The 23,109-nt window shown below is 41.7% G+C and overlaps 1 protein-coding gene across 1 annotated transcript; it reads right to left on the bottom strand.

The window, feature by feature from the left end:
• Nucleotides 1-3,821: 3,821 nt before the first annotated feature.
• Nucleotides 3,822-13,995, bottom strand: sts (steroid sulfatase (microsomal), isozyme S). Its single transcript, XM_069675322.1, has 10 exons — nucleotides 13,946-13,995; nucleotides 12,683-12,858; nucleotides 10,687-10,808; nucleotides 10,300-10,422; nucleotides 9,246-9,657; nucleotides 8,957-9,093; nucleotides 7,207-7,344; nucleotides 6,030-6,189; nucleotides 5,662-5,783; nucleotides 3,822-5,380 (listed from the first exon to the last, which is right to left on the bottom strand). The coding sequence occupies exons 2-10, from the start codon at nucleotides 12,838-12,840 to the stop codon at nucleotides 5,028-5,030; spliced, it is 1,725 nt and encodes a 574-aa protein (XP_069531423.1). The 5' UTR covers nucleotides 12,841-12,858; nucleotides 13,946-13,995; the 3' UTR covers nucleotides 3,822-5,027.
• Between the last annotated feature and the right edge of the window lie 9,114 nt (nucleotides 13,996-23,109).

Raw genomic sequence — 23,109 nt, 5'->3', positions numbered from 1 at the left:
GGAAGGAGGCAAATTGATTAAAATATCTACACACAGTTTGGCTATTAATGGTGAAAAGGACCAAAGGGAATATTAAATAAGACTTTTGTTCATATTAGGACAGAAAGACGACTTAAGGACGCTTTATTCTGCACAATCCAGGGTGCTGCGCCAAACCAGATCAGGACCTCGTCTCCTCTTCCGGCTGAGACTGTTGAAAAATCCATCCACTGACGTTTGTAGATCGACACGTAGCTACTTCCCACAGATATATGGATTCAACATTTTTGTAAACAGTCTGCAGAGCGACACATGCTCCAAGACAGCTCTGGATTCTGACAAAGGAGGATTTAGCGATTCGTTACTGTTACTAGCATTAGCTGTTCTTAGCGTTTTGTAGACGGTCAGTGAGTCACTTTCAGGTCGCTGAGAGCTGCTCGGGTGGTGTGAAAGCTTGGCCTTACACCCAGGGCTCCATCCGGTAGAATAGAGCTAAAAGTTTAGTAAGAGGAAGAGCAACATGTACTTCATCAATCTCGGATCCCATCGGCTATACTCTGACGACGATATATCCTCTGGGCACACCTGTCAACATGCCGGTGCACTAGCCAGCGGTTAGCGGTTAGCGATAAACAACTTCCTTTTTCCGCGTGCTGCATGTTTACATAAACAGATTTTCTTGTGATCGACTTTAATTAACGGCGCTTAAGTCAGCTGAAATAACAACATCATGATGCAGATTAGGAACAAGTCAACATGAAGCTCGGAGCGATCATTTCTGATGCATTCGACGGGAAATCTGAGCGCTGAACGGCTTTCGTGACATTTATCTCAAGTTGAATTTTAGCTCTAGAACAGACTGTTAGCTGTTAGCATGCAGACGTCTGTTTATAGAGATGAATAAGAAGCTAAATCTTCGTCAGATGAAGCTGATGGAAGCCGGGATGTCATTACGGCGTATTATGCTCCGCCTGCTCTTGCTCCCATCACGGACTGTTTTTCCTGCATACGCCGCAGCCTTCTGATACGTGATTGGTCACTACTACTCAGACTACAAACGTACTACAGACAGAAACCAGAACACTTGACGTCCTGGAAATCCACGTCCCTGCCTGTCACTAGAGATCAGTTCTTTATTAACACAAACTTCCACATAAAAAATGTAACCGTTAAAATCTTTCCTTGTTTTGTTTAATGAAAAAAGTTTCATTTCTCAAAAGGTTTAAGTATTGCTTCGTATTAATTAACATACAAAAAGAAATATCACCATCTAAACTAGCTTTCCTGTGTACACACACAAACACACACAGATGCATCCTGCAGCGTCCCCCGCTGCTCTTATGTAATCCCACCTGCTGGTTCTGCTAATGAGGCTCAATTAAGGCTTCCCTTAAATTACAGATTCCACCAGAGGCGAGAGATTCCCCGCTTGTGTCTTTTATTTTACTGTTTCAGCTCCTCTTGTCGGAAAATTCACCCCGCTCTCTGGAAACAAGCGGCTAAAGGAGCACAGTTATTACAGTAATTATTCAGCTGCTGACTTCACTGAACAACTGCACGCACCTGCAATGTGTGGCAGCTCTGATAAGTGTGTTCATATCGACTGAAAAGCAGAATGTCGGCTCAGCGTGAGTCCCTGAATGAAAAGTGTTCTGGGTGGTTTTAACACTGTTCCTGAATGTACAAAGTTTAAAATAGGAAAAAATCCTCTGAGGTTTGGTCAGCATGAAAATCACAAACGTGCACGTGCATGGTGGCTGAACTGTGGAGGCACGTTTGCTGTCTAAAGGGTAGCTCGGGTATTTTTCAACTGGGCATATTTTTATACATTTTGGGGTCTAAATGACAAACAGGAACAAAAAGTTTAAGAATGTCTCCAGAAGATGTCTTCATCCTGCAGCAGTGAAACGGGCTGTAACGGCTGCAACATAATCCTTGATGGATCAAAGTGCATCCACTAACAACATTACAGAAAGGATCTCTACCATAGACTGTATAAAAAGATGGACGACATGACAGCTCCCTAAAAGCAAAGCCAAAACATTTCGGGCGCCCCCTGCTGACTGGCTGCAGTATAGGTCATAAAGCCCGCCTCCTCCATGTTAACAGATGGGACATGAGTCAAACTATAAAATCAAAATACACACCAAATACATTTTTCTCAAACCTGGTTTCTGTCATTATAGCTAGTTCTTATCATGCTGATTCACGTCCAAGAGTTCATTTTTCTGACAAGTTTATTTGTAATTAGTTATTTGATGCTGAAAGTGATGATTGACAGCTCTGTTGACAAATTAGGCTCCTGCAGCCGATCAGTTCCAGGTGAGAAGAGTGGAGGAGGATCCGCGAGTGGAAACGTAACTAAAACAATCACTACAGTCAGTGAAGTTTCCACACCTGTGAACTTTAACCTCAGACCAACACAAGAAGCTGTTCTGCTGTTAAACACGCCGGCGTGTGGGATCCTTGCTGTTTTTTCAGTAAGTTAAGTGTGTGTTTGGGTTAGCGGAAGTGGCTATGGCCGCTTCACTCGCCGATCTCTACTGTGCAGTCTCTGGCTCCATATGACGTCACCATCGCAAGATGGCAGCGCCTATCACAGGGGCTATTTTGGCATCAATTTCGTACAATGGGAGCAGATGGAGACGCGTTGTCCATCTATATATACAGTCATTGATCCCTACAGAGACAGACCTCTTTGTTACAGAGGAAGATGATTTTTTTTAACCACAAACAGACGTCACATCGCTCTCTGCAAACACACCAGACTCAATTTACAAAAACAGTGATTTTACCTTGCAGGACGCTGGTCTACTGCTGCCTTAACTGGTTTGTTTGTTAGTGTTTAATATGAAACTTTGGTGTTTTAATTTATTTTACATCTAACATTTACACAATAACCCCCCAAAAACAACAGAATGAGTCAGCAGTAGACCAGCGACTCCTGTGCTCTGTGAGGTAAAATCACTGTTTTTCTCAATGGAGTCTGGTGTGTTTGCAGAGAGCGATGTAACGTCTGTTTGTGGTTAAAAAAATCATCTTCCTCTGTAACAAAAAGGTCTATCTCTGTAGGGATCCTTCCTGTAATGTTGCCAGACACTTAGAATAACAATCTGAGCCTGTCAGTGGAAATAACAAGAACTTTTAGTGGACGCACTTTGATCCATCAAGGATTATGTTGCAGCCGTTACAGCCCGTTTCACTGCTGCAGGCTGAAGAAATCTACTTGACCTTTTTGTTAAAGAAGAAGAAGATTGTTTTGTTTTTCTGCCAGAAACAGCTGTTACATCGTTCTCTTCAAACACACCAGACTCCATTGAAAAAACACAAAATTTTACATGGCAGAACACAGGATCCGCTGGTCTAAAGTTGCCTCAATTGGTGAGATTTATTGTGTGTAACACAAAAATCATATTGGCATCAAACCAACCATTTTAAACACCAAAGTCACACAATAATACAAACAAACTAACAGGTTGATGCAGATGTAGAGCAGCAGCTCCTGTGTTCTGTAAGGTTAAATTCATGTTTTTGTCAATGGAGTCTGGTGTGTTTGCAGAGAGCGATGTAACATCTGTTTGTGGTTAAAAAAATCATCTTCCTCTCTAACAAAAAGGTCTATTTCTGTAGGGATCCTTTCGGTAATGTTGTCACACACTTAGAATCAGAAACTGTCTCGTTAAAGACACCAGACTCCATTGAAAAAAACAGTGATTTAACTTCACAGGTTATTTGATTTGTCGTCATTTGTTATCCGTTCCTTCTGAGTGTCCCCGAACCTATAGAAGTGCAATGTTAAATAACTGGAGTACAACTTTAAATGTGTTAAGATCAATTTGCTTTTTAATGTCTTCAAAGAAATCTGACATCTTAAGCTGAACAGAACAGTTTAAAATCACAAAATGATTGTTACGATCCAGAAAAGAAAAAGATTTAACACGAGTCTGACAGAAACATAACTGTAGTTCTTCTGCTCTTTAAATCACCTACGCCGATCCCCTAACAGGAGAGCAGCAGTGTTATCATATGCAGCTGACTGAGTGCTTATGGAGTCCCTGACTGACCCGGTGTGCAGACTATAAAAGCGTATGTAAACCTCTGCTGAAGATTGTAAAGGACACCAGGTGTACATCACAGATCACATGCTGCAGTTATCTTTCTTTACTTGTAAACTGATAGAAGCGTCTGCTGGCGTCTTAGTTTAGTGCTGAAAAGACAAGTCAATAAATCAACAGGCCTATTTGATTAGTGATCGATTGTGTCAGCCTTTTAGCAAGCAAGAGAGACGAAACTTCTGCTGAATGTGCAGCTTTTCTGCTTCATTGTAAAATGTTTTTTGGGGGGATTTTAGACTTCGATTGTTAACCCTTTTTTTATTCCCCTCCACGAGGTGCACAGAGCTGCAGGAATCACTGCTGCACCCTACTGAGGTTTTCTGCCTCGTTATTGTCAAATGCTGTCGCCTGACAGCGATTGTTCTGTTTAGTATTTACTGTAAATGGACAGACGGTAAATTCACAGGACTTGTTTCTGCTGATGGAGAAAACTGGATGTTGTCATGCAGAGTCTGTGATCAGATTCATCCATAGCAGCGGTCTGCTATTCAGAAATAATTACCAATCACAATCGAGTATCCAACAAAGCCCAGGCTTATTATGTGTTATGATGATTGAACACAATAATGTCTGAAATTATGTTTTTGTTCAAATGCGTCGTGCGACACTCGTGAAGAAAGTTGTAATGAGCCATTGTTCCCTGAAACACAGGAGGAGGGGGGACTCCTGGGTTAAGAAGATCTTTGAAGTCATTATCAATCAGAACAATCAGCCCTACTTCCAGCAGTGATTCCCTCATCTAAACCATTTCATCCTCTCTTTTCTCCCTTGTGGAAATTTACATGTGATTAGCATCCACCTGATTGCTAAAGTAGCTCTGAAGATCCATCCTGCAGGTGACAAAAAAGCAAATATTTTTTGTGGAGAACTTGTGTTAAAGTCTCATGGAGTCGCGTAAGGAGTGCATCTTTTACCACTGAAAACATCATCAGCCTACTGGTCCCGCTGGCACTGACAGAGCTGTGAGAACGAGGAGCAGCAGGGCTGCATCCACGGCCTCCACAGCAGGCCCCCTATGGTCAACTGGCTCTCCCCAGGCGTTGTTGACTTCAGGTGCTTCTCCGCCGCCTCCTTCATCACAGCGAGGACGGAGTGGTAGGCCGGCTCGTTGTCGGGAGTAAGCTCAGTGGTTTCCGACGGGTCCCTGGTGAGTTCGAAGAGCAGCGGAGGGTCGTGCTGGGTCACGTATTCCAGGCCGCAGAAGCAGACGTGTGTGTTGAAGCACGCCGTCTCGTTCGCTGGGAAGAAGTTTGGTGTGTAGAAGAAAGCTTTCCACACCATGTCACCTGAAGAAAAACACCTGTTTGGTCAGTGTGCCGGGTAGTCTTTACTGAATCTCTTGGTATGTTTAAACCTGGGCCCAGTTTTTACATCTTTAGTCTAAATGATGAAAAGGTAAGAAACGTTTTAAATGTCTCCAGTAGAGTTCTTCAGCCTGCAGCAGAGAAACAGGCTGCAACGTAATCCTTGATGGTTAGTTATTTAGACTGTAAAACATGTAGAAAAAGGGCCCAGGTGTGAATGCAGATGAGACGACTCTCTTTGCATCTGATTTCTTTGCACTTACTGTCTCGTGGATGCCACCTGACCGCATGCAGGTACTGGTTGCAGTAATGGTACAGAAACTCGTGGTTTGACTTTTGAACTTTCCCCTGAAGTAAATCCATGAGGTCGTGACCGTCTATCTCCCTGCAGAATAAAGAGTGAATCATATCTCCGACACAAACACTCAGCAGCTCGTTGAAGGGGTTTGATCAAAGCCTCTGGATTACCTTAATACCCCCCTCTTCATTTCAATATGCTTCCTCTGGATGTGACTCACTGCGAGCTCAGAGAGTCACTCCAGCTCGCTTTAAAATGTGACCCAGATTTCAGACTTCACTTGTTTTGACTGACGTGTTGAAGGAGCGCTGTCTCGCTGTGTTGCGTCCTCACCTGTCCTGCGGGACCAACGCTCCGCTCTGCCGCACCACCGTCGGAAACAGGTCCATGTTGCTGGTGGGGACGTCTATCTCCTTGCCAGCTGGGATGATCCCCGGCCAACGCACGATCCCCGGCACCCGGATCCCTCCCTCCCAGCTTGTGGACTTCCCCGCTGCTCGGATAAGAGAAAACACAGAGTCATGAAAGCTTCTGGTCTCAGAGCAGCGCCGGCGTCTTAACTAAAGGAGAAAGTTGGTTCTTCAGACGGGCCACTCGCAGAGATGAAAGAGCATCGCAGACACAAAACTCTCTCTGCTCTTTTAACCAGGTCAAAACAGAGGGATTACATGGAGTTCACACTGTGTGTCTTTGTCGGGCAGACAGTCTTAAATCATTGAGCGACACTGAGGACAAAACAGTTCAGCAAAAGTCTGACAGAACGTACTGTTCAGAGATAAAGAACGTCTTCTTTCATTTGGTGCTACAGACGTTCATTTCCTCCAACAGCTGGGGCTGGAAAAGAAGCTCATGCTCCAAAAGCTGCAGTTCCTCTCTTGTCCACTTGAGGCTGTCTCCTAAAGTGACTCACTCCCCACCAAACCCCATGTAAAAAAGGCCAACTTTACAGCATGTTTACAGCCTGGTACAAAAACAGTTTGGGTCTCTATAGCTCATTTCTCCCTTCATGACAACTGTACAGGGAGAATCTTTATACAACTCACCTGTTTATATTATATTAAGGCTTAAAGTGATGCAGCATTAGGGGCGTGGCCTCTTTGAGTGACAGGTGGGAGCTGCTAGGTGTCACCTCAGCTAATTCAGTCACTGGGCCGTGTTTCATGTAAATATCAGACAAATAATTGGCCTGTTCAGCAGCTATGAGTCAGGATAGTTGTTGGCTTTTCCTGCAGAAAAGATGGCAGACTGGTAGGCGTCGTTCACCGGCCACTTCCTCTTTCTACATGTCAGGTGAGCAGCGAGTCTCTTTGCCTCTTTCGTCTACTAAATGATGCCAAAAATAGAATCTTATTCTGTGGGAAACACTGTTTTTAACCAGCTAATGAGTTGGCCACCCTCTTGTCCAAACAGACCGTCCAACAAGTCTGAGCTTAGCAGAGCTACACCTACAAACTAAAAACCTTGACGTGACATTTCAGCCTTACATGGAATGTTGCTGATTATGCCGCACCTTTATAAATCCCGTTCCAGCCTCTGTGGACTTCCCCTCGGGAAGAGATCTCCTCCAGGTGAGCGCCCTGGTCTGAGGTCAGGTAAACCAGAGTGTTCTCTGTCAGTTTGAGTTTCTCCAGAGTCTTCATGAGCTGACCTGAGAACACACACACAAAAGACAGTAATATATATCAGTGTTTGGACTGTTCTTGGCTGCAAATTTGAGGGATTTTTTCTTCCCACATGCAGGTGTTGCCGGACGTGGTCGGAAGCGCAGCAGACTTGAACTTTTAAACCACATACAGGCCAGTGAAGTGTTATCATACATAATTCTCTTTGGCTGCAGCTGTGCACGGCGGCTGCAGACTGACGCGAAAAACAAAAGAACATTCAGCTTCTATTCAGCGAAGCAATTACTACCCTCCGCCTTTGTGCTCCTACAATAGTCCTCAAGCTAAAATAATTGGAGTAATTACACGTTCATTAGGAAAATATCCCCCCAACATTCAGTTCATTGTGGGCTCTTTTTTGTGTGGAGGCCGTCCTTGAGACTGAACAGCAATTACAGCACGAGAGAGAGAGAGAGAGAGCAGCCTTTTTCAGATGATTTCTAAAACACCCTGTAATAATAATAATAATAATGGAGGACTAGCTGATGTTATTACAGGAGCTTACAGAAGGAGTGATAGAAAGGCTCATTTCTATTACATTATTATCTAAAACGTTTGTTCTTTTTTATTAAAATTCTGATATTTTTCGGACAGTCTAGTTAAATAAAAATACATCAAATATTAAGTTATGTCTCAAACCTTGAAGGGGAAAACCTGGGCCCTAAATGCTGCAGTAGATATCCTTAGCCTGCAGCAGTGAGACAGGCTGTAATGGCTGCAACATAATCCTTGATGGATCAAAGTGCGTCCACTAAAAGTTCTTGTTGTTTCCACTGACAGGCTCAGATTGTTATTATAAGCATCTGACAACATTACAGAAAGGATCCCTACAGAGATAGACCCTTTTGTTACAGAGGAAGATGACATTACATCGCTCAGCAAACACACCAGACTCCATTCACAAAAACAGCTATTTTACCTCACAGGACACAGGAGTCCACTGCTACTCAATTTGTTCGTTAGTTTGTGTTTCTGTATGATTTAAGTGTTGTAAATCATTATTTTAGATTTAACACATTAGTGATGTAACACGATAATGCAAAAGAAACTATTGAAGTAAAGGTAAACCTCCTGTCTTCTGCAAAATTACTGGTTTTTTGTTAATGGAGTCTGGTGGCGTTTTAGAGAGGGATGTAACAGCTGTTTCTGAAATAATCATCACTTCATCCCTTTTTTCCACCAGAAGCAGCCATTACATCGCTCTCTTCAAAGCCACCAGACCCCATTCACAAAAATGGTAATTTTACCCAGAGTAACACATGAGTTGCTGGTCTAACTGTTGCATCAATAAGCAAGTTTATTTGAGGTCTTGTGTGACTTCAGTGTTTTAAATGGTAAGGTTATATCCAGAACGACAAAAGACATAAAAAACAAAGTAAAGATTCAAAGCAGAAGAAGAGCAGAAACTCATCTGTTCTGCGAGTTAACATTACAGTTTTTGTCAATGGAGTCTGGTGGCTGTGAAGAGAGCAATACATCTGTTTCAGGTGAGGGTCCAAAAATCATCTTCCTCGTTAACAAAAATTTGTCAGACACTTTTTCTCTTTTTAGTTCATAACATAAAACCTTTATAAAAGAGCATAAACTCTGCCGACCTACCAACACTCCAGTCCACTTCATGGACAGCGTCTCCATAGATGCCGTGTTTGCTGCTTCCTTTAAATGGCGGTGCAGCAAACAAGGCCGTGTGGACTTGTACGAAAGAGAAAAACAGCAGGAAAGGCTTCTCAGAGTTCCTGCACAAAGAGAATATACAATCAAATCACTAGTAATTCCAATAAGTAGAATATATAATGTGATATTTACAATGCAGCTGTGCCTATTCATATGTATTCTTTATAATGCATGTTCTTTAGAGGTCTGTGTGTAGATTAAGAAACATATGTACCTCTCCATGAAGTTCACCGCCTCATGAGTCATCCTCTGCGTCAGGTTTTCAGATACATACGGCTGCTCCACGATTCTGTGGTCCCTCATGAGAATACAGTTAAAGTACGGGAGCGCCCTGATGAATCCCATTAACAGTGCTCCGGCCAAGGCCAGCAGAGACAGCAGACCCAGGACCACCCCTCTGCGGATAGTGATGAAGCCGCAGTAATGCAGTAGGACTGCAGAGAGTAAGACGATGCCCATTGTCCTGTAGGGTAAATATTTTTGGATCTTGAAGATGGTGTCCTGTCCAGGCTGGCAGTCACGCAGGTTGGTCATAGGGGTACCGTAGAAGAAGTCAAAGCCGTGCACGCTGGGGTGGTGGCAGTGATCGTCGCTGCTGTGACAGTTTAGTCCCAGGTGCCATTTTCCTGCAAACAAGGAAATTTAGAAGAGATACAAAATAGGCAAAAAGGCTCAGATTGTTGTCTGACAACATTAGAGAAAGGATCCCTACAGAGATGGACCTTTTCGTTACAGAGGAAGGTGATTTTTTAACCACAACCAGAAGTTACATCGCTCTCTGCAAACACACCAGACTCCATTCATAAAAGCAGTAATTTTACCTCACAGAACACAGGAGTTGCTGCCTCAATCTGTCTGTTTTTTTTTGTGTTATTAAGTGTTACACAATTATTGCATTGGATCAATACTAATCCTTTACTACACCAAAGTCACACAATAACACAAACTAACTAACTTATCGAGGAAGTGGTACACCAGAAACTCCCCTATCCTGCAACGTAAAAATTTGTGTTTTTATCAATGGAGTCTGGTGTGTTTGAATAGAGTGATGTAGCATCTGTTTGTGGTTACAAAAATCATCTTCCTCTGTAACAAAAAGGTCTATCTCTGTAGGGATCCTTTCTGTAATGTTGTCACACACTTAGAATAACAATCTGAGCCTGTCAGTGGAAACAACAAGAACTTTCAGTGGATGTATTTTGATCAGGTGGAAAAGTACCAAAATTCCCCGTCAACACCCTGTGAAATTATGGATAATTGCTGCGTACCGATAAGAGCCGTCTCATAGCCTTGTTGTTTGGCAAGCTTAGCGAAGGTGACCTCTCGGCTGGGAAGACCACCGGGCGCTGCGTTAATCAAAAAAACGGAAACTCTGCCGGTGCCATATAATCCTGTAAGAGAAGAAAATAAAGGACAGAAAAGTTTAAAGCCACAGAACACTTCAGGGATTTCAATTTGAAATCACTTTGCAAATGTGGAAACCAAAACATAAATCTGTAATAATCGAAGACTGAGTTCCTGTTACTATAAATGGTGTTTGTGCAGGAAGTGGAGTAAAACTGTTTAATGTGACAGTGTTTAACAGCTGTACAGTCCGCCTGCAGACCAACATTAAGCACTGTGTCAGTCAGTAAAGGTTTTTGTGTTGGACTGGCCTGATCGTATCGGGTATCGTCCGGTGAGAAATGCGGCCCTGCTGGGGGTGCAGAGGCTGGCTGCAGCGATGTGATGAGTCATCTTCACCCCCTCCTCTGCTAGCCGGTCAATATTAGGGGTCCTGCAATCACAATTCATCAGTGTGAGTTCAATGCTGAGCGTTTTTAATGCTCCTCGAGTTGAATTTAAGAGAAAGTACTAGTAGGCAAGGAAGCCTGCTTTAACGCATCAGTATCAGAAGGTCAACGGTGATGTTAAATGGGACAGGAAACACGGTCAGAGGCTGCGTTCAGACCAAAAGCAAAGCCATTTTTTGCTACACGAGTATGACTGAAAGATGATACGTCAGAAATGTCATGTGACTGGGTTCACAATAAATTAAGAGGACAACCTTTTAAAATGTGTGTTTTTTTAATGGAGTTTGGTGCAAATCTGTCTTACCACAACACTATGAACCCAAACAGATGTTACTGACATTTAATGACAATAAGCAAGCTGAAAGGATGCTGAAATAACTACATCATGATGCTGATTATTAAAAAGTCTGAATTCTTGCCTTGTTGCCTTGTTGTCTTGTCTCTGCAAGACAACAAGAAAACTACGTTAAAATGGTAGTTTTTTTAATGGAGTTTGGTTAGGCCATTTCTGATGCAATCTTTGGACGTCTGTAGAGTCTCCTAGTGCAAAGTAGCATCGATATTCACAACTTTACATTGAATTTGTATGCAATTCTCACCACAGGAAGAATTCCCTTTACTTTTAGTCAAACACACCTTGTGGGTAAATGTTTTGTTGTGATTTTTATTGGTTAAAATACAAATACATTATTTTCCTGAATCGTTTTAACATGAACATGAAGTCTATCAAGTCACATGTGGGTTTTAATCTGTCTTGAAGGTTGAAACGATGCTGAAATAACTACATCATGATGCTGATTTGTAAAAAAAATAATAATAATAATAATTAATTAATAATTAATGCTTTGTCTGGTCTTTGCACAAGACAACAAGAAAACAACTTTTAAAATACTTGTTTTTCGAATGGAGTTTGGTTAGACCATTTCTGTTGCAATTTTAGGACGTGTTTTGAACCCAAAATAAACAGATGTTACTGAGACTTAATGACAATAATCAGGTTGAAAGGATGCTGAAATAACTACATCATGATGTAGATTATTAAAAAGTCTGAATTCTTGCTTTTTCAGGTCTGTCTGCAAGACAACAAGAAAACAATGTTAAAATGGTTGTTTTTTGACTGGACTTTGGTTGGACCATTTCTGATGCAATCTCAGGATGTCTGGTTAATCAAAACCCCTGATATTTGAAATTTTGGGATTTGCTTGAGTCTCACCACCTGGTATAAATTTGGGTATTTGCATTGGGTTTGTGTGTAATTGTGATGCGTGAAAAACTCGCTGAGCTTTTGGTGTGAACCACCATAAAAGGCCCAAAAGATATGATGATTAGAGCCTGAAATAAACAGATGTTACTAAGATTAAATGACAATAAACAGGCTGAAAGGATGCTGAAAAAATAACAATGATTTGTCAGGTCTGTCTGCAAGACAACAAGAAAACTACTTTTAAAATGCTTGTTTTTTGAATGGAGTTTGGTTTGACCACTTCTGATGCAACGTCTGGATGTCGGGGGAATCTCGAGGCCTGTAGGCTTTTGTGACAGCCTCGAATTTAACGCACAATTTGAAACATATAACTTGCATGTGTTTCTGGGTCTATTTTTGTCCGTCCACAGTTTTGTATAGAATCTGTTTTGGATTTTACCGAAAAAAATATGGTTTTCTTTTAGTTTGAACACACCTAGAGGGATTCGGTCAATCAAGAGCAGGTAAAAGTTAGACAGGAATACAAGTCTAAAAGAATCAGCCAGCAGGATCACACGTTTTTCCATTAATTTGAATCATCTTTCTGACTCACAGTGGTTCAACTCAACCATCCAGCCCCCTCAGAGTGTAACAAACACTGCGATATGTTCCTACCTCAGTGTTTTATTTCCGTAGCAGCCCAGGTCACCGATCCCAAGGTCGTCCACCATCATCAGGACGAAATTCGGCTTCCTGCTCTCCTTCAGAGACACACAGCTCATCTCCAGGAGCAGGAGAAGCAGCAGAGAGGACGGAAAACATTTGGACTTCATGCTGTCGGAGCAGAAACACTGGAGGAGAAATCACAGCGAATGTTCAGGCAGTTGTTGAAACACCCACAGATTTTTCTCACAGCTACAAATCCCTCTGCAGGAAGTGTGTGTGCATTGTGTGTTTGAGGATGTGATGGTGTATCTGCACTTTGGACATGATAAAAACATAACTGAAGTTAATGCATTATACATTATACAATCCTATCAACCATATTTATTATTCAAACTGTAGTGCCTTTACGGTTTCAGGCTCGCTTTGATCTAAACATGATAGCAGAAGTTTATCAGAATCTACATCTGAAATACTTTGATCTGAATGCGCTCATGTTGTAAAGTTCAATGCAAACCTGAGACAGTGAAAGTCATTTGAGTGCATACAAGGTTTACTAGTTATAAGTGACATATACCTGAAGAGATAAGAGAGCAGCAGTGAGTAAGTCTGCAAAGTCAATTACGGCCACTGAACTCTGGTGTATAGGTTACGACGGTTGTTGAGAGCTTTTGCACAGCATCCAGAATATACAAGCTTTATGCAGAGTTGTGCATGTACAAATTATCATCTCAATCCTGCAGAAGTAGCCACAACTATTTTTCCTGCATGCATAGCAAAAGCAGGATGTGTTTCTGACTGAAGCGTAGCTTGAGCTGAGTTTAAAAGTAGTACAAAAGTAGTTAAAACTGCAACCAGCTGCAACATTAAAATGCAGTTTACATGTTGATGCATCAATAACGCAGCACAATACTGTAGATACTGTATATTAGTGATCATTCTGAGAGTGCTACTCTGGACTCAAAGGAATACTGTGAATAACGGGTATAATAATAATCTAAAATCCTTTACAAACAGAATTTAGAGCGTAAATCCCACACTCTGAGTGACACAGGAGCCTATATAGAGAGCTCTGACGCAGTAGAACTTCGCCTACGACTCGATACCTGAACAGGACACCAGTTTGTGTATAATTGATCACAGACAGACAGAATTGTGTCACCCTTTGCTCCACATTTCTCTCTATTCATTGTTGTTGTTATAAATCACAGCAGGTAAAATAAAAATGCTACGTCTCTTATTTGACAGGTGTGCGCACAGGTGTGTTACACTTACCGCCAGTTGGTCTTCTGACGCTCACGCTCTACATTCAAACTCTCCGGAACGGTCAGTCTGTGAGACGAGAATCTCGAGATATCTCGACTTCGGGCTTTTCAGGTCAAGTTGGCGGAAGAAGATAGAACAGCACTTCCGGTTTTGGATTTCAATACAAAATTCGACGAACATTTTTCAGAGAAAACTTAAACTATATACTTTTCAATAAAATGGAAGTGTTTAATGTCTATTTCAGATCTTTTACTTGAGGTAAAGTTGCCTCTGCAAACCACGTTTTATGTCACACAAATGGTGATTTTCTCGACCAATCAGGGATATGAAGTGTTTTCACATCACCTTTCAGTGTCAGTTCAGCTCGCTTGGAACTGGGTCCAAGATAAAGATAGATGCAATACAAATATCTATCAGAGGACAAACAAGGATTCCTGTAAATCCTCACTTGGTCCGTTTTAAAGCCAGGGACCTACACTGGATATATTCTGTTGTAGCAAGGCCGTACCATGCTGCGGAAATACTGTGTTAATTTATATCCCCACCAGGATTTATCCTCCTGCTCTGTTGGCGAAATAGTCAACCTTCTATTCCCAAGCCAAGAACTGAACTGAATTACAATAATGTAAGGTTTAATGCTAAAAACATCTGCATAAAGATCTTACGTGTGGGGTTCCACTGGGTTCTATTTTGGGACCCCTATTGTTTAATTTCTATATGCTTCTGTTGGGCTAAATCACACATCATAAAGTTGCCTATAGTTATGCAGATGATACACAGAGATACATTTCACTGACACCAGGAGATCATGGACCTGTTCAATCTAACTGTGTCGAGCAAGTCAATGACTTCTCCGACTTAAATATAAGAGCGACATAAGTGTCCACTCTCATCTTCAGTCCCTCTCTCTTATAGCTAGAAGTCAAGCAGGTAGCCTGACTGTTTTCCTGGATTCGGATTTAAACTCCCACAGCCACGTCCAATCAGTAACTTCTTCTGCTTTGTACCATTTCAAAAACATTGTTATAGTCAGAGGAACTAGGTCAAAGCCTTTAACAGCTCCTTTATTTCCAGCATTTGATTACTGCAATGGTCTTTGCACAGGGCTTTCAAAACATGATTGTTGTATGACAACAAAGGCGTTTAAATCAATGTTTCATGTGACTTTTATTAACTCAATATTTGAGTTAGTAATTTGTTTGAATATGTGATAATGTGGCTGCATGAAGGTGCAGTAGTTTGCACTCGTCCTCAGACAAACCCAACAGTCTGACCTTACTGTTGGAGTAACCCTGTCCTCCCAGTGTCTCGTTATCTTTCTTTTGTTCTTTTGTTCTCCTGCAATAAGAAAATGTAATGTATGATTTTATGACCTTGAGATTAGATTATTGCAGACAAAATATTTTAAACTTTAACTCGACCACAATAAAGCAGTAAAACGACCCTGAAAACACCTGCAGAAGAAATGACCACCTCTCCTTTAACTTGTCTGTACCTTTAAGAGTGAATAATAAGATCTTAATGATCAGGCATGGATGCAGTTGGTTCACGGCTGTATTTCAGAATATAATAGATTTTATTATCCTCCTTGTTTTACGATAAAGTACAGTTTACAGTTATGTATAAATGATTAACTCACAAACAGTCATGTTGATCTAAACGTTTTGTTATGTTTGCTTATTTTGAACCTCCTTTCTGAAACGGACCCCAGGCATCGGTACACAAAAAGAGGTCCTCCTACGTCACACCAGTGGAGCTCGAAATCCTCACGCGGACGTTCAGCGAATACGAGCATGTTTTTAGAAAAATAAAGTAACACGGCTGCAGCTGCAAAAGAGAGAGAAGCGGCGTGGGAAGAAACTGCTGCTCGAGTAAATTCGCAAGTTTGAACTGGTCTATTTAATCACGACCGGAAGCTAAAATTTATATTAATTTAGGAGCAATCCAGCGGGAGAAAAACGCACATGGAAGCAGTTAAAAAACATTAAATACCAGAACATCATATTTTAAATATTAAATATGAAACTAATGAAATATATAATATATAATATATAATTCAGTGGCTGTTTTAATGTGCATTAGCTTTATCCCTAACATGATAACCAGGTTAGGTTCACAGACACAGTTACCATAGTAACCAACTCAGAGTTAAAGTTACCTCTCTTTCTGAAACGGCAAACCCGAGGTTTCCCTCATTTCAGGGTTAACAAACACTTTCTGAAACGGACCCCTGGTGTCCTCGCTATTCAAACCTTTCCTGCATTATCTCTTGCCTTTGTTTTCCTGCAGCTGGTGTTTCCCCATTCAGCAAGCCAACACTGACCTTGCTTTTCAAGTCATTTGACTCGTTATGACTCTTTTTATTCAATTTCTGCTAAGCATTTTTCCATTTTCATTTATGCTTTGTGGAGGTAGCCTAACCGTTTTTATTCTGTTATTGTTTTAATCATTGTGTTCTGAGTACGGCTATGTCAGGGTTCCACAGTAGGTTTTTCACAGGGCCAAAATCAGGTCTAAAATGCCAGACTAAAGGCTAAAAGTAAGCTGTTCCATTTTCTGCTACTTCATATTTTTACTTCACAGAGAGAAAATATTTTACTTTCTGGTACACAAGTCTGATATGAACTCCGAGTATTTCTTTTATTCATTGATAGATTTAACAAATCTTTCATCATAGATTTCAGAGGTCCACTGATCATGGGAGTAGATAAAACGCAAGTTAACATAAATGTATTTAAATTCAAATTGGGACAATAAAAGCAGTGTCATCTGAATGTATTTATCAGAAAACGAATCCATTAGTTAAACAGTTTTTTAAAGTATTAAAATCACAGGTTAAAAATCTCTGTTTATCTTTTTTATTATACCTCATTTACAGAGAAGAAATCAAAGTAAACACTGAACCTCAACATTATTTGAGGTTAGGTTTCAATCAAACAGAAGTCACTTGTATGTAAACCTCAAACACTTTGTCTTCATGTCTGTTTCTTTGTACCTTTTGATTATTTTTATCACCCGTTAATATACCCATTTTAAAAATATACATGTTGTTTATGACGAAAGTTCTCAGAGTCCAAGATTGTTTGTTTAACCTACAGACCAAAACCCAAATATATTCAGTTTATAAAGATATGAAAAATGACAGGCTGGTCGCACAGAGAATACCTGGATGTGAGGAAGGACTTCAGGCCCCAGACGACCTTTTCCACAGCTGAGGAAGAACCTTTTGAGGCCGCTGCTCTTTTTTGGTGAAAGGTGCTCCATCAGTCTCGATGACGCAGTCGTTCATTGACTGATGCTGTAACAGCATGTACCAACAAAGCACGTCTTCACCAAACTTCTTGCACAGGTCATGTGCACCGCCTTGCAGGTCTTGACTTGTTTGCTACATAATGATAGATCAATGTCAGAGCACCGTATCTCTTCCCAGAGCATCTCCTTCAATTGCTCTTTTTTTAATAGAATCTTACAAACTACTATCTATCATGTCAGACTTCTTCTATAGATGTGGGGGCGTCAGGCCCGGTGGCAGCGGGGGAAGTGAAGGCGACCCGGATGTCTCGGGGGTAGAAACCCTGAAGAACCCCGTCCATGACAACAGGTGGAAGACCTGCACGTCAGGTTTTACACTGTGGCAAATAAAACAACAAAATGCACAGGAAAGTAAAGACTGATTCAAAACGTTACCTGATGTGCAGTCAGAGAGATACGGATCCTTAAAAAGGCCGAACACTCGCTGATGTGGTGACGGAGGAGAGGGTGGAAGGTAAAAGAAGATTGATGAATCAACGGGAATAACAAATCTATACCTCAAAAACACAGAAATGGACAACACTAGTGAAGCGTTTACCTGTAATCCTGACTGTCTGGTTCATCACGTGATCTGAAATGAATAGACACATTAATATAACAGAAAACTTGCAAAGACACTTTCAAAATAAAGCATGTTTAATACTCTAAATACAGACTAGAGGAGCTGTCATATTTCTGTACATGTCCCCTTCTGTATCTTGGGCTCGAGGCAGCGCTGCACCACTGTGAGAAATGTCTTCAAACTTTCATTATGCTGCTGCATTGCCCCCGATCCATAAATAGAGCACCTATAAATAGCAACATGTCCAACATCTCGGGGTGCAGTCAGAGGGGGGCGGAAGGACTTTGTATTTTTTATTATTTCGGTGTATGAATTAGGAGTTGATCAAGTAAAAAAAGTAGAATCTTATGTTTGAAGATTTGTGCAGTTCCTCTACTACTACAGCAATATGATAATCGTCAATATTCATAGGGAATATGACTTTTCTTATTCTTGTAAATCACTTCTGTTTATTTGAAAGTGAGCTACATGCTAACAGTCCCAAAGGTTGTAAGAAGAGGGCTGAATCCTTTCCCCTTAGCATGCTAACATGGAGTCTTCCAGCTCCCGCCTCCTCTGCTCCGGAGGTCTGGTCCTCAGATGGGGGTTCCTCTTGCTCGGGAAGTCTTCCTGCAGGTTGCACAAGATACATCACAACATGAAGCTGCAGATTAATGAACAGGCTTTTGACTACTTATGGGACCATGGAGCAAAGTCTTTATGAGTTTCGTGACAGTAACTTACCAAGAAATTAAGCCACGGGAGAAAAAGAGTGCTCGTCATTAATAAAAATTATCTTGTAAAGAAGATCTCTGAACACTGAGACATTTGGGTTGCACTCATAATTAAATTTGTATTATAACAGTTGTTTATAACAGTTGTTTTGTTTCCTATTTAATCTGAAGAATACACTTTTTTTCTGTAAGTCAAGATCAAAATTTGTGCCAAGATTCAGAACTATTGAGCTCCTCTTCTCTTGTTTCAATTCCCAACACATATTAGGAGACCCTCAAAGCAGTATCCATGTAAACTGCACGCTCACTGTAATTCAGGAACACTATTTTATTATTATGATGTACTTACTTTCCTGTGGAGAGCCTGGAACTCTCTGGTTCTTCCGAGCACATAATGTTTCCTCTCGTTAAACAAGACTTCAACTCTGCAGACAGAAGGAGACACACAGAGGATTCATTCTTTTTTGTGCTGAACTAACAGATTTAAGCTCTGTAACATTCTGGTACAGATTTAAACACCACATAAAAGTTTGTCCTGCTGCTGCTGAGTGTTTTTAAACTGAGGATTGTCTTCTTGAAGTTTGCATCACGATACAACGTCGATATTTGTCCACCAGGCGGAGACACAGAGCTTCAGATTCAAACTCAGGCAATCTTTATTCTGCACCTGTAATATGGTGTCACACAACTGACACTTAACACCCTTTAATACACATATTATACACTCAGCGGCCACTTCATTAGGTACACCTGAAAAGCTCAGCCATAAGATGAATCATTGAATTTTACACATCAGACTCTCAACAAAACTCACTGTTTATCATGTCTGTGGGTTTATATGATGTCGAACATCTTCTGGAGGCTTTTAGACTGAGAGGATGAAACCAAACAGAGTTGTCTTCCTTAGCTGGAGTACATTCCTCAGGCAGGTGTCAGTTTTAAAATGTAGGTGAGAAAACAATTTAGTACAGATTCATAACTGGGTGACTGTTCTCTGGAGGTTTTAAGTTTTTAGTCTTGCCATAATAAAGTCTTAGCACATTAACAGAGAAGTGTAAAATGCAACGCAGGTTCATTTGACTTTAAACACATCCTTCAGATGAAGCCCTGAGGTTTAATTTGACTTGTAACATTCAACCAAAGCACTGAAGTGCAAGGTTGTTCTACTTGTACGACATTTATGTCTAATGCACAACATTTTACAGAGAATGAAAGACGTGCCGCAGGTGCTGCTGGACCTCCTGCATTTTACAAACTCAATTTGTTCGACCTTCTGATTGAAAGACGACCGACTCTACGGCTGAGCCACAGCCGCAGGGCTATTGTTTTAAAATTAGTGTTGCTACAGGCAGGTGTGATTACTAATTTTACTAAGCGAGACATTTTTTTTCTCAATTGTCACCATTGCCTTCACAAAATGCCTGAAATCGTTGCCTGTTCAAGAGATTGACCGGATATATGCTGAGCTGCATCACTTTCACTCTTCCTGCAGCTTACCTGGCTCACCTGGCGTCGCAGTTCACCTTTACTACCAAACTATATGAGACCGTATGTTTATAACACAGCTAAGTCGAGTAAATAATTAAGGTATGATAAGTTTAAGTGTATTTACGCTGCCTAGACAAGACAAGTAAACAACAGATTCCACAGGGTTCTCACCTTTTTGGTCTTTCCCCGACTCGTCCACTTCCTTCTCCGACTGTCTGAGAGCAACTTTCTGCGGCTGACTGCAAACTGAGAGGTAACTTCACTCAGTTTTCTCCTCGTCCAGGAACTAGAAAAAAACGTGTCTGTTGTCGCTCTTCGCTCGGTTTCCTCCTGTGCTCCATCTACACTAATTGGACAAACCCAAGCGTGAGACAGGAGCGTTAAAGGTGCAGTCCAACATGTAGGGGGAACAGTCAAGCAGTTTAATGCTCATCACAGACACTACAATAATACAGAGCTACAGTTTGTTAAAGTCGAGGTGAAATGAAAAATGTCATTTTAATCCTTTTAGATCACATCCCCGGTAATATCGTGCATCTATTTGACAATAAAGGCCAAAAAAAATACAGAAAATCAATTTCTTCGTATTCTTATATCAAAATCTGATAATTTTTTCTTCCAGTAAAACTAAATTTCACTCGTGCTTACGTAAGTTAGCATCAAACAATGTCAACCAATCAATCTGCAACATTTAGCCGCAGAGCACTGAAAACGCTCGGTCAGTTAGCTAGCTACTGCGCTGTGGAGAACGTCTGTCTACGCCCACTTCTCAACGATCAAATCAAATCCCTCTAATGATATGTCCCGCCTGCACGTCCTGTTTCACTCAGAATACGTCACGATACGGAAGCTAGATACTCTCGAAATGCCGTTTCAGCTCGACTTTAAACTATTATCTACATACCGGTCTGTTCTTGACAAAAGCTGCTTTTCCACTGCAAGAACTTTAGGTTTAAGACTCTTCTGCATTGGTTTCTTTTTTAAAAGCAAGAGGCTACAAAGTGTTGGGACTAGGCAAGCATGAAAAATAGTCTGAATCAAGCTAGCTTTAGCGCGTTACTTCAGCTGGCTTTCTAATTTCAGGTGGAATACAGAATTAAAGGATTAGTCTGGTGTTTTCTTTCTTGTCTGCGGAGCCAAACCAGCAATAAATATATCTTCAAAAGGTATGTATCCAAAGAGTTAACCTTTCTGAATTGTCCTGCAGCCACCAAAAAATCTGAACAATATGCACAATAATTAGCTTATAGCATCATCACACTCCCTGTGCCTTTAAATAGGAGGATTTGAACCTTAAAAGAACCGTGTAACAAAAGTTGTAGCAGCCATATTGCACCCAGAACACAGGAAGAGCCTCTGTGATCTAACATGATGTGATGATCAGATGCCGTCTGTGTCTCTGCATCTGCGGAGCGGCTGACCACTTGGTATCTCACAGCGCGGCTAACAAACCATCCGCACTCAACTCCACCGCTCTGCATCTGCCTCCGATCAGACCATTAGGCTTTGCGATGAGCAGTCGAGTCACACCTCTGCAGGTCTGTGTGCCTCCTGCTGGGCACGCCTCTTAAAAAAAAAACGCTCTCTGGTCTCTGCTCTATCTGACGCATTAAAGCCTTTTCTTCTTTCAAGGCCTCTTCAAAGACGCCTTCATTGTTAGCCCGCGGAGCGCGGCACACAGGACTCCTGCAGGCTTCTGAACACGGGAGGACCTGAGAAGATTCAGGCGTCAGACCGGAGACAATCAGACGGTTGTTGTGAAGCACTTTGAGTTCACCTGCTCAGTAGCCTGCAGTGCTGTTTTAATCAAAGTGATACAGTATGTAACAGAAAACACATTGTGTGAAGAGATGCCAAGTAAATGAAGCCTGGAGTAAGCAGAGCACATGACTGGTAGTGATGGAAGTGATCATTAAAGCTCTGTTGTTCGTATCCTCTTCAGTTCACCAACCGTTCTTCGGAGAATTTCCTTTTTCCCTTTAACAAACTGGCACATTTTTCTAGTCTTGACAGATTCTCAGCACAAGGAAGAGCACATTAAAGCGCATTTGAGTCGTCACATGCTGCAAAATAATGAGGGCCCGAGCGCAGAGTAGTGCGACACACAGGTTCAGGCCTACCGCAGTATTCTGGGTCTCAGAAATAGCCATCGTTAGCTGCACCTAACAGTGTTTGCCGGCAAAGCCCCCTCCTTTCACTTTTTCTTACAATGATGAAATTTGGTGCAAAGATACGGCTTGCAGAGTTCTACAAAAAAGCCTCTTGGACCCATGACCTAAACCAAACAGGAAGTCCGCCACTTTGTGTGTATTCTGCACATCTTCCAGGGGTCATACTTTAGCTAAGTCCTCCTAAAGTGTTGAGCCAACCCTTCTCAAAGTCAGTGTGAAGCTTCAAGAGACCTCACCAATGAACAGTTATCAAACTCGTGTGCAAAACTCAAAGGGCGTTGCCGTGGCAGTTCGGCAATACTTTGCTATCTCGCCAACAGGAAGCAGCAACACCAGAGTCCCCTCCTTGTTTGCGAGTCCTCTCTGAATGCGACGCCGTAGTTAGACGATCGCATGCTGCTAGTTTTTAGTGCAACAATGGTCTGCAGGCGGCTTGCTAGCTTGTAATGCTAGCCCAGCTAACGTTATGGCCTCAATCAAGACAAATTTCCATCTGGTGCATGATGGGAAGGCGTGGAGTGGAGGCTGAACGACTTGACATTTGTATAGAGGTGAAGTCTGGACACTCAAAAACATAAATGAGCGTTAAATGTGGCTCCAACAAAAACTGTGCGTCCAGTAGAGGTCAAAGTTGAGTTCTCTGAGTGTTCGATTCACCTTCAGCTCTCCCTCCTGAGTCTCACGCTTCACAGGGACACAAGAGAGGACTTAAAGAGTTCAGGGAGGAACCTCTTAAATCTGTACAAACGCCGCCGAGGAGCAGAAACATTGATCTCCACAGATTCTCCGTCTCTCTCTGCTCAGCAGCCGTGACCGCTCTTAGCTTTATTTCGTCCGGTGCAGAGGACAGAGACTAAAGAGGAGAAGATGAGAGGTTGTTGAGAGCAGCTGAACATTTCAAAAGAAGCATTCACTTGTCAGATGTTT

The sequence above is a fragment of the Semicossyphus pulcher genome, unplaced genomic scaffold (genome assembly GCF_022749685.1).
Source record: "Semicossyphus pulcher isolate SPU_LCO1_2020_fin unplaced genomic scaffold, fSemPul1.0.p SCAF_24, whole genome shotgun sequence".
NCBI classification, from domain to species: domain Eukaryota; kingdom Metazoa; phylum Chordata; class Actinopteri; order Labriformes; family Labridae; genus Semicossyphus; species Semicossyphus pulcher.
The sequence above is the reverse complement of the archived record's forward strand: the minus strand, read 5'-3'. Positions and strand labels throughout refer to the sequence as shown.

Coding starts and splice junctions, on each gene's coding strand:
- sts (XM_069675322.1), bottom strand. CDS start 12,840: ATGAAGTCCAAATGTTTTCCGTCCTCTCTGCTGCTTCTCCTGCTCCTG. Junction 9,094..9,245: donor GCGGTGAACTTCATGGAGAG/GTACATATGTTT, acceptor CTCTTTGTGCAG/GAACTCTGAGAAGCCTTTCC. Junction 7,345..8,956: donor TGAAGTGGACTGGAGTGTTG/GTAGGTCGGCAG, acceptor GTGTGTTCTCAG/GTCAGCTCATGAAGACTCTG.